Source organism: Chlamydotis macqueenii, chromosome Z (assembly GCF_036417535.1).
Source record: "Chlamydotis macqueenii isolate bChlMac1 chromosome Z, bChlMac1.mat, whole genome shotgun sequence".
Classification (NCBI taxonomy): Eukaryota; Metazoa; Chordata; class Aves; order Otidiformes; family Otididae; genus Chlamydotis; species Chlamydotis macqueenii.
The window spans coordinates 73,039,579-73,052,051 of record NC_141593.1 but is presented as its reverse complement, the minus strand read 5'-3'; the positions used below and the strand labels follow the sequence as shown (position 1 = coordinate 73,052,051).

The window sequence follows — 12,473 nt, the reverse complement described above, 5'->3', positions numbered from 1 at the left end:
CCAAATAGCCTGCTGTCTCCTCTGGCAGCTGCAGCCTGTATTTCAGCTCTTCATCATCTCATCTACTCTCTCTTATCTCTTCTCTGCACAGTGATGTCTGCTGGAAGTACTAATCTCACAACTGTCTGTGAAAAATCAAGAATTATATTGATGGCATTTTTCTGTTTTACTTGCAGTGATACCTCTTTGCCTACAGTGAATAGTATGAGACTGACAAGCAGCAGCCTACTGAAGGCTGAGCCAGACTTCGCAGTATGGAGGTCCAATGAAAATACAATTCAGAATTCACTTAATACAGATGTGGAACAACCAGAGCAAGTTCAAAGTGGTAAGCCTGTTTCTTATCCTAGGGTTCTGAAAATGGTTTCTTCTGATGGATCCACATCTCTTTATGAATGAAATGTGTCTGAAAGTAGTCTTCACATTCTGCTCATGTTCACAGATGATGCATTGCCACTGTAACACAAGGGATCCATTTATGGTATAGTTTTATATAGTTTTATAGTATACCTTTAAGTATAAAACTAAATGAAATCTGAGTAGCAGTTTTTCTGTGCAGGTCTTAAATTACCCAGAAAGCCCTTAAGTTACTGGACTGCTAATTAGAGAAATACAGTATACTTTTTTCTATTGTCTTTCCCTTCTATTAAAACCAGAACGGGAAGTATACAGAATTGTTTTGGTATTCTTAAAGCAGTTACAAAAACAGGTGGTCTTCAAACTCTTCATTACTTTCATATCACTGGCAAAATGCACAACATACCAAAGCCAAGACGAGATATGTGTATATGTCTCATTTTTATGACATGTACATATACAGCAAAATTGTTAATAATTTTATTAATAATTGTTAATAATTTTAAGTGTGTTTATGTATATATCTACATATATATATTTTAATATACAAAAGTTTATAAAAATAATATGCATATATACACACACACACATAATATTTTAATTTTTATTCTTATTTATCTTAAGCGTCTGCAACCTTGAGAGGTACTGCAGAAATGCAGAAGGTGGAACAAGAACAGGTCAGACCAGCTGCAGGTGATTCTTCACTTCTTCATGATTTTGCAACTAGAAGTATGGAACTTACCAAGCAAGTAGACAAAACTGAGAGGTAGGAAGAATCATCAGTTTATACTGACTTTAGGAATAAAGTCTTTTAAAATGTGCAGCTGAAGTGCACATGTAGTATGCATCTGTGATGGAAACAGTCTGGTTACAGATATTGTGTGTGTTTATCCAGTTAAGTGTGCGATATAGGCTTATTTTTAAGGTTTTTCTCTTGCATGTTGTCCTACAGCCTTTGGGGGTAAAACATTAACTTATGTTTGCTGTTTCAAAACTTAATAAACACCTTGCCGTTTAATTGTCTCCCATGAAACTGCATCTGAAAGAGAATGTCAAGGTGTTGATCAATACGGAAATGTTAATGAGTGTGTAAGGCTTCCTGCTTGGTCATGCTTTTAGTAGTAAAGTCTCAATTAGTGGTGAAGGATTTTTCTTGAAATGCTTTATGTAGACTTCTTCAAAGATTATGCATTTTGTTTAGTAGAACCATGCAGTTTTTAAACAAGTGCTCTGTTTCTCTGTAACTACATAAGCTTCATATTAAATAAATAATTATACTGAATTTACCCCATGCACAGGATATCTTAAATTGGTTTCAAATTAACTAGATATATCTTACAGAACAGAAAAAGAGATGAGGGATGCTTGTGGAAATTCAGGAGATTTGAGACCTGTAACAGCATCATCAAAACCTGAAAAATCTCAACTCGGACTAGAGGATTATCCAAATCAAAGTTCTGGAGATGGACTTTCTGAGCAAAATCCTTGTCCTCCTGAGCACAATATATGCACAATCAACTTTATTCAGGTAAAGAACTTAATTAAATTGCAATCCAGAAGTGCCCATCTTCTGAAATTCTGTAAAGGAAGAGGTTTTCAGTGAAAAAAAAATGTAAAGATCTAATATTTCAGGTAGTGAATAAAACTTTCTCTTTTTGCAAAGGCATAATCAAACAATGTTTCAGACAAACTTAATCTTTGCAAGACTTACTTTATAGCATTTCAGCAATGAGTGATAAATAGATTAGCAAAATTTTGAGCAATTTTTTAAAGAGCTTTGATGAAAGAAGTTTTCTAGGCCTCATGTATTCATTCAGTCTGACCTTTTACTGTTATATTTGTTTAGATTAAAATCAAGTTAAAATGTCACTGCTGAATGCAGCATTTTCATTGTCACCTTCATTTGCTTTGTTTAAAACAAACTTCATATTTTGCTACGCTCTTTCCCTTGTATTTCAAAACCCAATTAAGAATTTTACATGTTTATTATCATGGACAAACAGTACGTCTTTCATATCCATTTCTTTGCAGTTGTTTGTGTATCCTTGTTCTAGTATAAATGAGATGCATCTTATTTCTTCATGAGAGAAAGGTTCATTCTCAGTTCCCTGAGGTTTTCTAGTATTTCCTGAGGTCAGTGTACATGCAGTTGCTGTGGAACAGCTGATGGGTAGTAGTTTGTTTCCCCAGTGCAACCTGTTTATTTGTCAAGGCAGATCTCATGTTAGAACAAGGTGCAAGAATTATTTGACTCTTACAGGACTGGCAGAGAGTGTGAGAAGAGGCAACTTGCAGTGGAGTATTCCTCACTTTAGCAAAGGTACATGCCATAAAAAGGAAGCAATAGATGAGTTGCAGAGCTTGGTGTTTTTCTTTGATACTCTGTGGTTTTGTAATAGTTGGGGAAATTTGTGTTCTTAGTGCCATGGAGCAATTTATTATGTGAGTCATCTCTGACAGAGTTGTACTGTAGGAAGCATAAATTTATTTTGACAAACTATCAATACAGACAAGGAGCTGCATATAAATTTTATGTTGCCCAAGAGTTTCTTGTCCTTGTCAGGCTAACATCCTTCAACCCAGAACAGCTAGAAGTAAAAGCTGACAAAACACAATTATGATTATGTCATTAGAATTTTTTTGTCTCTTCAGCATTTGACATGCTTTGTCTCTTTCCTGTTTTTTAAAGTTATTTCTCAGATTTATTAACTTATTTTATTTCAAATGTGTTATTTCTAGGAGGAAGCTTGTACTCAGGATTCTCAACAACAATACATAAGCAGCACAGAAGAGACTTCAGGTAAAATGTGCTAATACTTTCAGTTAGCAAAAGCCCACACATGCGTAACTTGTGGTTATGCAAAGATTAATTTAAAAAATGTAAGATGTTTTCATTGACATGATTCATCAATCTAGTTCATTAACAAGAATAATGACCCACAGCACAGTGCCATTCCCCTCCCTAGCCTCTTATCATTACATTTCATTAACACAAACTAGACTTGGGAACTTTTTGAATGGCACTTTATTAAGTTTTAATATTGGTGGAAGGGAAACTTCTTGCTCTCTCCTCCCTGCTGTGAGCTGCTGCTGCTTACCGCGTGCTAGGTTTAGCACTTGTTAGAGCTCTTTATGAGCCTCTGACTCACTTATCAGTCAAAAATTTAATGTGACTGAGGAAGAGAACCTGTGTAGTTTTCCACTGTCTTAGTGAGCTATAGTGGCTCATGAAGTTGTCGAGTGAATGCCAGTGTCAGAGTTGCATGAGTAGTAGGGCTGGAGTGTGCAAGTATGGAGTAGAGGAGAAAGTAGAAAAGCAGAAGAAAAAGGAAGAAGACAACCAGACTTCCTTCTTTAGCTGTAGTGAGTCAGCAGATTAACTCCTAACTGATTAGATGTGATGAAAGGTATGAAGGTAATGGCTCCATTTCCCTAAAACAAATTAAAATGGAGTTGGTTTGGAATGAACACTTGTCTAAGGTGTGGAAAAATCACTGTGTCAGAAGCCCAGAATACTTGCTTTACATGGAAACTGCAGTCCAAAGTCGGAACTCCTGAGCATGTGCAAAAGACAGGGCTAATACTTCTTCTTAGACATCTGTTTTTATGCTCTGTTATTGCAAGGATCTTGGGACAGAGCATCTTAAATCATGTTTAATTAGATAAAGAACCAAAGTGAGTTGTGGTTGGAATAACATCAGCTTTACATCATCAAGAATGAGAGCAGCACTGTTGTTTTCCATCTTTTGAAAACTTTACAAATGTTCTCTCCTTAAATTCATTCTGACGAATGGTAGTTGGCAGTTATCTGTTAATGTCTGTCTGTTGACTAAATTATTTCTATTTTTCATTTGTTAAATTCAAGACTATAGTTCTCAGATCCTCTTCTGCAAGTCTGCAGTGAGGGGAAAAAATCCTTGTGTTTACCATCAAAACAGCAGACTCCTGCCATTTAAAGAATTAACTCTTCATACCTGACAGTTGCAATTAAAGACAGAGGGCCATTTGACCACCATTACACAAGTTTAATTGAACTACAAATTGTTCTTTAATGCTAGAACACCCATTGTAAAAGCTCCGTCCCTCTCAGGCATTTTTAATATTCTTCCTTTTCAATGGTCATCAGGACTCCACCGTAATGAATAGGCTCCAGGGGGTGACAATGCGTATCTCATCTAAGAAGAAAGCAAGCATATTGTCCCAAGGATATCCCCCGTGCCTTTTTCTCTGGTGAAATGAGTGTCTAAAATTTAATTACTCCAGGTAGGGAGGGCACGAAGAGAACAGTGTAATTTCAAACTCTAATAATAGATTTTTGTTTTTTCTTTATTTCCCTGAAAAAATTATAGTAGTGAATGATGATCATAAATGTCCAGAGGAGGAACAGACATTCATTTTAACGTTGGTGGAAATCCCAGCTGACTCAAGAGAGTTTGATGCATCTGCTTTGCTGGAACAAACTTCAGAACCATTACTACCAGCTCCAATACTTCTCAGCCCCATAAATACAAGTGAAACAAGCATGACTGAAGCGGAGAGGTAAATGCTTTATTTTTGAGCAAAGTAAAACACGTTTTGTGAACCTTGATTGTTCTCTGAATGTGCATTATAGATTAGAACTTCTCAAAAGAAGAAAGGCAAGAGGAAATAATTTTGTCAGACTAGTCAGAGAATTAAGAAAGTGAAAAGGGCTCTAATCAGATCTGAGAAAGATCTCATCAGTGTTTTAAAATTAGTGGTTTAGCTGGAATTTTGGTGTCAATCTTAATTCTGATTTATCCTTTAAAGCAAGTCTTCCTTTGTAGTAGTCTTCATTTGTCCAACCTGAGTCTATTCTGCCATGGATACTTAGAATGAAAAGTAATTGAAATGAAAAATGTAAGCATGTTTGTAATTTACAGTACTTCAACAGTTAATTAATTGCTCCTCTAGATTTTCTTCTGGAGAACATGATAAACAGTGGACATAAATTCAGATGTAATTCTCTTGAATTTGTGCCATGTTCAAAAGACAGAAGAGCAAGAAAAAGCCAACAAATTAATTACTCAACAGAATAATAACTGTTTTGCAGTACTGCAATACAAAGGGTTTGAGTTTCTTTTACAAGGAGTACTCCTCAATGCAATGTACCAAAATTCCTATTTTGGCACTACAGTTAATTTAAATCCCCTCTTCAGTTTGGGAGGCAAAAACCCAACATCAAAGGAAAAAGACATTTTGAAGAATAGGATGTGTTGCAATTGCAACAAGGTAAATTTTGACTTCTTGTACAGTCACAATAATGACTTTATATGTAAACAGCATTGGATCCTTGACAACTGCAGCTGATGAATTTACTACACCTTCAACCAGTAGTATGGAAACCAAACAGCTAGAGAGTGTATCAGTAGAGCCCGTTCCAAATTTGCAGACAACTCAAAAAAGGTCACCTGCTGAGCTTGAAGAGAATGATTTTCCTCCTGCCAAGAAAACTCTGTCTGCTGTTGTAGTGGAAGGTAACTTGGAAACCACTTATAAGGTGAGATGGTAATTTGGTAAGTGAGTCTTTATGCATAGTTAGAAGCATAACATGTAATAGAACATTTTAATTATATTTATTGTTTAACAATGTCACTTGCTTAAAAATTTACTGCCTGTACAACTTAAAATCAACACCCACAGATTGCTTTTTAATCTGAATTCTACAACAGTTTTTGGGCTGCTAATTTAGTATTAATTTTTTTTGAGAACCTGTAGGCTGTCAGGTTTTTTTATTAGGCTTCCTACTAGGCAGACTGGTAATGTCTTATTTGGTTCATTCACCACAGCCTTTCCGACAATGATGTTGCAGGAGAGGAAGCTCTGGATGTATATTGGATGACTAGCAGACCCTCTAAGTTCACTGAACAATGTTACAATTCCTCAAGGTGTCTGTTACATGAAGAAGTTATGTTTCTACCGTTTTTTAACATAGCAGGTGTTAATTTAAAAGAATAAGCTGCCAAAAAAACCTGGCCAGCATGTTTCAAGCTTCCTTCTGTGCTTTTAGAATATAACCAAGCCTCTGCCAGTGACTACCTTGAATTTTTATGAGTTGGCTGAGATTATGTACTGTGTCTGGGTGAAGGAATGAGTGACAATTCACCACATGATTAAGACAGCTTTTCTAGGAAGGACTGGATAACAGTCCTCTTCCTTCTTCAACCTCTCATCTTGACACCTTTGTCTTGAGTCATTGGTCATAAGAACACATGGAGAAGCCTGCTCAGGAAATGAGATAAGTGATGAATGGTACTGTACCAAAGATGTAGTCTTCTGTATCATTCCAGTTCTTAGAACTGTACACACGTGATATGACTTTATCAGGTTTTATTGTCTCTTCTATATTGAGAGAAATAGAGGAATAACTTTTTTCTTTTTTAAAAAATACAGGGTTATTCAGTTAAATCCACAAGTGCTCCAGTGACAGCTTCTGGTAGGTAAAGTTAAAGTAAAACAAAGTAAATGCATAATACATCACATTTTAATACTAGCTGTCATTGAACTAAATAGTCCCGTCTGAGGCTAACTAACGTAAAAGTAGAAACTAATTTTCCCATTAATACCCTAATACCACCATTCCATATTTTCTGCTATAAACTAGATGTGTTGGATTATGTAAGTGGCTGCTAATTTAATAATGGTTCTAAAAATATTGCTGTAGCTAATCTGTTTGTGACATTTGGGAGGTTTTTTTGGACTAAACATGGTATCTTCTTAAGCAAATATTTCCACCTGTTGGAGAGCCCTAATAACCAAAGATACTTTAACCATATTACGCAAAAATATTTTTGTTTTATTTTGTATTTGTTTCTTTAAAAATATATGCAAAATATAATTGTTTGAAAGCTTAATCTGCCTCTGAAGAATCAGAGGGAAAGTAGAATTGCTGACAATGCAATCTTGAATTATCTGAGCCCATAAACGGTTTGGAGAACTACTTTTTGTCCCTGAAAAAGATTTTAAAGAGAAATAGTTGTATGTTAAACAGCCAGATTACTTGACTGACTTCTATGGTGTGCTGTAAAGGAGGGAAGAGGGTTGTGCTGTAAAACCACACCATAACATCTGTAAGATCTTACAGAGTTTAAAAGTAGACCACAAACTTTTAATTCTTAGTGGTGAATTCAAAAAATAAAATGACAAAAAAGAAACAAAAATTCAGCTCTTCTCTTGTAATGGTACAAACCATCTTAACATCCCACGCATCTTCTGGGCTGTTGTGCTATCACTGAAGTTAACTAACTGAAGGCCTTGAATGACTCAGCTCCTTTTACAGGGAATCCTTTTCAAAAGACAGAGGCTTCAGCAAAGGAAAAAGTACTTACCTCTTTTCTGGTGTCTGAGTCTATGTCACCACTGGCTGAGAGAAGCCAGCTTGAGACTTTGGAGAACTTGGGGAAAGCACCACTTGAGAATTCAGCACCCAAACAGGAAGAGGAGGTGACATCTAGATTAACCTCCAAAGGAAAAGAAGAAATAAGTGGACAAGGAAAGCAAGGCGATATGCATGAATCTGGACAGCTGGAACATACTGGAAGCCTAGCATCATCTTCAAAAACTCCATTACTCAGGTATTTATGCAATAATGTTTTGTCAGCCTTTTTGTTTTTTTTTTTTTTTTTTTAACAGAAAAAAAAAACCAAAACTTGTTTCCATATCGAGTTTTTTATATCCTTTTTCCACTTAGTATTACAAGAAAGGCAATACCACTGTTTGTGACCTACATGGCTAAGAGTTACAGGATCTGTCCTCTTCAGACATAAGAAAGGATCAAACTGTCTGCTTTTAAATTTGAATTATTTTATTCATTAAATGAGCAGATTCACGAAGGGACACTACTGACGTGTGGTATGTCTATTTAGACACTGACAGATGCCTCTTGTGATGCAGAAATCCATTGGCCATCATATGGGTTTAGGATAATCGTTGTTTTCCTTAGCTCAGTGTAATGTTGTGATATATACACCCATTCACTTGTTTTGATTTTTGTCCTTCTGCCAATAAGATTTGTTACTGATGTAGTACTCAGCACACTGGATTTTTAAAACAAACTTAAGATGCGTCATTTCCCCAAAGGAGTTTCAATCTTGACAGCTCAGAGGATATTCTTCTTATCTATCCATTTAACTGTGGATTTTTTTAATTCAATATACCTTTCTATAATGTTTAATGTTTGAGTTCCTGCTCTCTATTGCTCTTGCATTCACTGATTTTGATTGTGGTGTTCCACTGGTCTCTTCTGATCCTGTCATTTACTGTTTCATTATGCTTGTGTGAGTACCAAAATTGGTTATTTTTACCTGGGACATCCACAGCAATTGGGTAATGACACATTAACGTCAAAATCCTTGCCTTGAAGTTTGCTTTCTAAGTTGTACATTCTCAACAACCTGAGAAGTTAATACTCTTTGTACCTCCCTCACCACTGTGACTTCACTGGTACTAGGGATGATGCTGTTAATAGACTGAAATCCTGCAGCAGATAGTCTTATTTCTGATGTTGAAGACAGTCTGGTGTGGTCCTGTCCTTGGGAACTGGGTTTCTTTTTCCATTGATTACATGAAGGATGCTTTTTTTCAGTTCGTTCTTTAGGAGTATTCCTGCTCTTGCAATCTGTTTCTGAAGATCTGGTAGCTTGTTACAGGCTCTGCTTTAGTAGCAAACAGTAGGATCCTGTTATCAGGGTTGGAGATTGTCAAGAGTCTCTGTAACTCTTCAAAAAACTCTTGTGCCAGAATATTCAGTTACACAAAATATTCAATATGACTTTTTTTTACTTAGAATTCTCATAGATCTTATAGGTTTGTGTTTGTTTCCTGTGTAATGAGTTGGACTCCTGTAATACTATTTACATCTTCTGTTTATGGAGCAATCCTGTGACATCCTGACTGTATTTCTTTTGAACAGGGGTGGACGAAAACCATTGGGATTTCTATCTTTAATTTGCAAAAAAAGTAGTTCTGAATCTGCAGAAGATGCCAAAGGAAATAGAGGGAAGATCCAGAAACCTCGGATCGTGACTCCAAAGCGAAGTCTAAAAAAACCCACTCCATCCACTAAGGATGATAGGGAGTCTTGTTCCCTGCCCTCTACAAGCACATCGTCATCTGTGGAGTATGAGAATGTAGCTGCTGATGCTGCAGTTACGGTACGTGTTTACTTTTAAATGCCCTTGCATTTTTGAGATGTGAAGAACACTGAATTAGTTGTTTAAGGAACGGGTAGATGGGCTTGTGTAGCATTTATGTTTTGAGGCAGGTATTTGTTCCAGTGAATAAATCTCAACTTTCCATATCTAGGAAACTTATAAGGAAACTGAGTCGTCATTTCTTTGCGCGTGTATCTTCTTGTTTCCCATTTTCAGTAAACTCTGAATTTTTTGTCTAAACTTTCTAAATTGGAAGCTCAAATGCATATATATATATATATATATATATACACACACATACATATACACTCACAAACAGATTAAGACTGTTAAGAGCAGCCTTTTGTTTTTCTATTAGGTTCCAAGTAACAAGCCATCTGAGAAGCCACCCCTTTGTGCTAAAGACCAAGAGAAGGAAGAAGAGCCAATGAGAATCTCAGAGTATTTTTTCAGTGACATCTTTATGGAAGTGGATGATCCAGAGTAGCAAACTGGCTTTATAAAAACCCAAGATCTGAGAGTATAATGCAACAAGAAACTAATATTTTTTTAAACATTCTGATTTTTTTCTGATGTTTATTATGTCATGCTTACTGCCAGCCAAGCTGTTGTTAAAAAATTCCATAAAGATAAAACAGATTCCTCCTGAAGCAACCTGGATACTTTTAAAATATTGACATAATCTAAACCCCTCTACATTGATGTCGTTGGACCAGACCAGCGGCTGCTGGCTAATAGTTTCATTTGTTTAGACGCTGATAATGGATGCATGACTATCTTCCAGAAAAGTGCAATGAAAAAATGCTTAATCTTGTGACAAGTATCCCTTTGAATTTTCATGCTAAAGCTTGTGGTACTGGTTATACAAGTTCTTTACTTCTTTTTGTGAAGTATGTTATGTTAGTACGCTATAAGGAGGAATGAGCCTTTAATGTATAGTGTAATCTCTCTAGATTAGGATGCAAATACTGGAAGTAGTGTAGTAAATACACAAGATATGTTCAGCACTGCAAGTATTTTTATTAGCATCTCCAAATTACGTATTTTTGTAAGAGTTTTTAATTACATAAATTAAAAGATTCTAACCTGAAAAGCCAAATGGGTTTAGTTCCTTAAAAATGTATTGAGAACAACCAGAAAAACACAATTTACTAAAAGATGCTACATAATGTTAATCTTTGCAACTGTCCTATTGGAGTAGGAGGAAGAGGTTAATGTTGCCTGGTATAAATGCTGATTTCCTTCTAAATTTGAAAACAAGGGGATAGATACCATTTCTTTTCCTTGGTTTTACATGTAAGTGTCTGTATCTCTGACTTCCTTGTTTTCCCTTGTGCAAAGTAGCACATTGATTTAAACCATGACTATACAAGATGGTTGCCTGAAGCAGTTGAATTTGAATGGTTTTCCTCATGTTGCATGTCTACGTGTACTGTAACTCGCTATAAAATGCTGGTGTAGCTTTAGATTTTAGTCTAATTTCTTACTGGCCTCATCAGGAAGGTTGTCTTGATGAGGTAACAAGGTTCATGCAGTCTCAAAGTCAGGTGGTTACTGAAAGATTCAGTATTTATTCTGAAACTCCTTATTACAGAAAAATTAGTCTGTAGATTTAAGTAGTCAAAATTTTTCTCCTGTTACTTAATACCAGCAGGTACTTCTGCAAAAGAAATTATTTATTATGAAAGTGAAACTGATATTTAATGGTATTGTTATCCTTTCAAGAAACCTATCTTCAGCTTTGGACTGGCTAATCATTTACTCGTTTATTTTGAAATGCTTGATGAAGTTTGAGAATGTTTGCCTTTTCAGAAGTTACTGGCAAGGCTTCTGAAAGGAGCCTTTAAAGTTTTGTCAGTAAGGAAAAAATACACAGAAAAGTTCCTGTTACTGCAAATTGCTATGTTATCAGGCCTCTGTCCATCAAAATGTCGCTAGCAGCAGTATCTTAAGGTGACCGAAAAAGGACTAACAGTCCAAGTGTGAAGTAACTTGAAAGCATATTGCCAACCTCCCTACCGCCCCTCCCCCACAAAAAAAAAAAACCCAAAACCCACTATCACCACCAGTTTCTGTTCAGACAGTATCTTTTGCTTTGCCTAATCCATTTAACTTGAAATGTTTATCAAAATATTGTCTTACTGTAAACATTATGGAATTGATTAATCTATACATAAAGCTCCATGTATTGTATATCTTGTAGATACTGTTTTATGTATGCAAGTGTTTAGTTCCTGATACACGTGGCATGTTCAGATCACTTGCACTGATAGAGTCTAAAAATAGATTTGTGGGGAGTGGCTATAAAATAATTGCCCTTAGTACTTTCTGAGGTGATAACTATTCTACACTTAGTTGCGTCCATTTTAGTTTGCATTCATATTACAAAGTGGGGGGGTGGGGGCAACTATTTCATTACTGAGATTTAAGGTGCCTTATCTATGTTGTTAATTGGGGCTACATGTTTGTGGGTTTTTTTCCCCTGCAGTAAGTCACATGCACTTTGTTAGAGGTTTTTTTTTTTAAGAACAAGTTTAATTTGAATAGAGATAAGACAACTTTGTGTTCTGCGTGTGAAAGCTTTATAATGGTGAAGGATACAAGAAAAGATCGGTAAAATCTCAATGCCTATTAGTTTAGCATTTTTACAAATATGTGTCATAAGACTGCTTTGCTTAGAGTTGTCCAACACCTTGTATCATCGCATATAAGCTTTCTGTTTCAAAGAAAGTAGTCATATTCTGTATGTAAATTATGTGAATAAATTATTTTATATTACCTCTGTTTCCATTTCTTAGAACAGCTGCAGTTTTTAAATGCTCATAGGTACAGTAAGTTAACAGAAGTGTGGGCTGCATGAATGGCTGAAGTTCTGGCTGCAGCACTGGGAATGCACCCAGTGCTTGTGTGGTGGTTGCAGACTGAACACAGTAACAGAGGCTTTGT

At 35.9% G+C, this 12,473-nt stretch overlaps 1 protein-coding gene across 1 annotated transcript in view; it reads left to right on the top strand.

The window, feature by feature from the left end:
* Nucleotides 1-12,305, top strand: part of BDP1 (BDP1 general transcription factor IIIB subunit) — a 55,935-nt gene extending 43,630 nt beyond the window's left edge. The window contains exons 33-42 of the mRNA XM_086770248.1: nucleotides 177-328; nucleotides 982-1,123; nucleotides 1,699-1,885; nucleotides 3,097-3,157; nucleotides 4,707-4,896; nucleotides 5,659-5,875; nucleotides 6,769-6,811; nucleotides 7,655-7,949; nucleotides 9,287-9,527; nucleotides 9,886-12,305. Coding sequence (XP_086626374.1) covers nucleotides 177-328; nucleotides 982-1,123; nucleotides 1,699-1,885; nucleotides 3,097-3,157; nucleotides 4,707-4,896; nucleotides 5,659-5,875; nucleotides 6,769-6,811; nucleotides 7,655-7,949; nucleotides 9,287-9,527; nucleotides 9,886-10,014 — 1,657 coding nt within the window. The 3' untranslated portion in view covers nucleotides 10,015-12,305. The remainder of the gene's footprint in view (nucleotides 1-176; nucleotides 329-981; nucleotides 1,124-1,698; nucleotides 1,886-3,096; nucleotides 3,158-4,706; nucleotides 4,897-5,658; nucleotides 5,876-6,768; nucleotides 6,812-7,654; nucleotides 7,950-9,286; nucleotides 9,528-9,885) is intronic.
* Nucleotides 12,306-12,473: the final 168 nt, after the last annotated feature.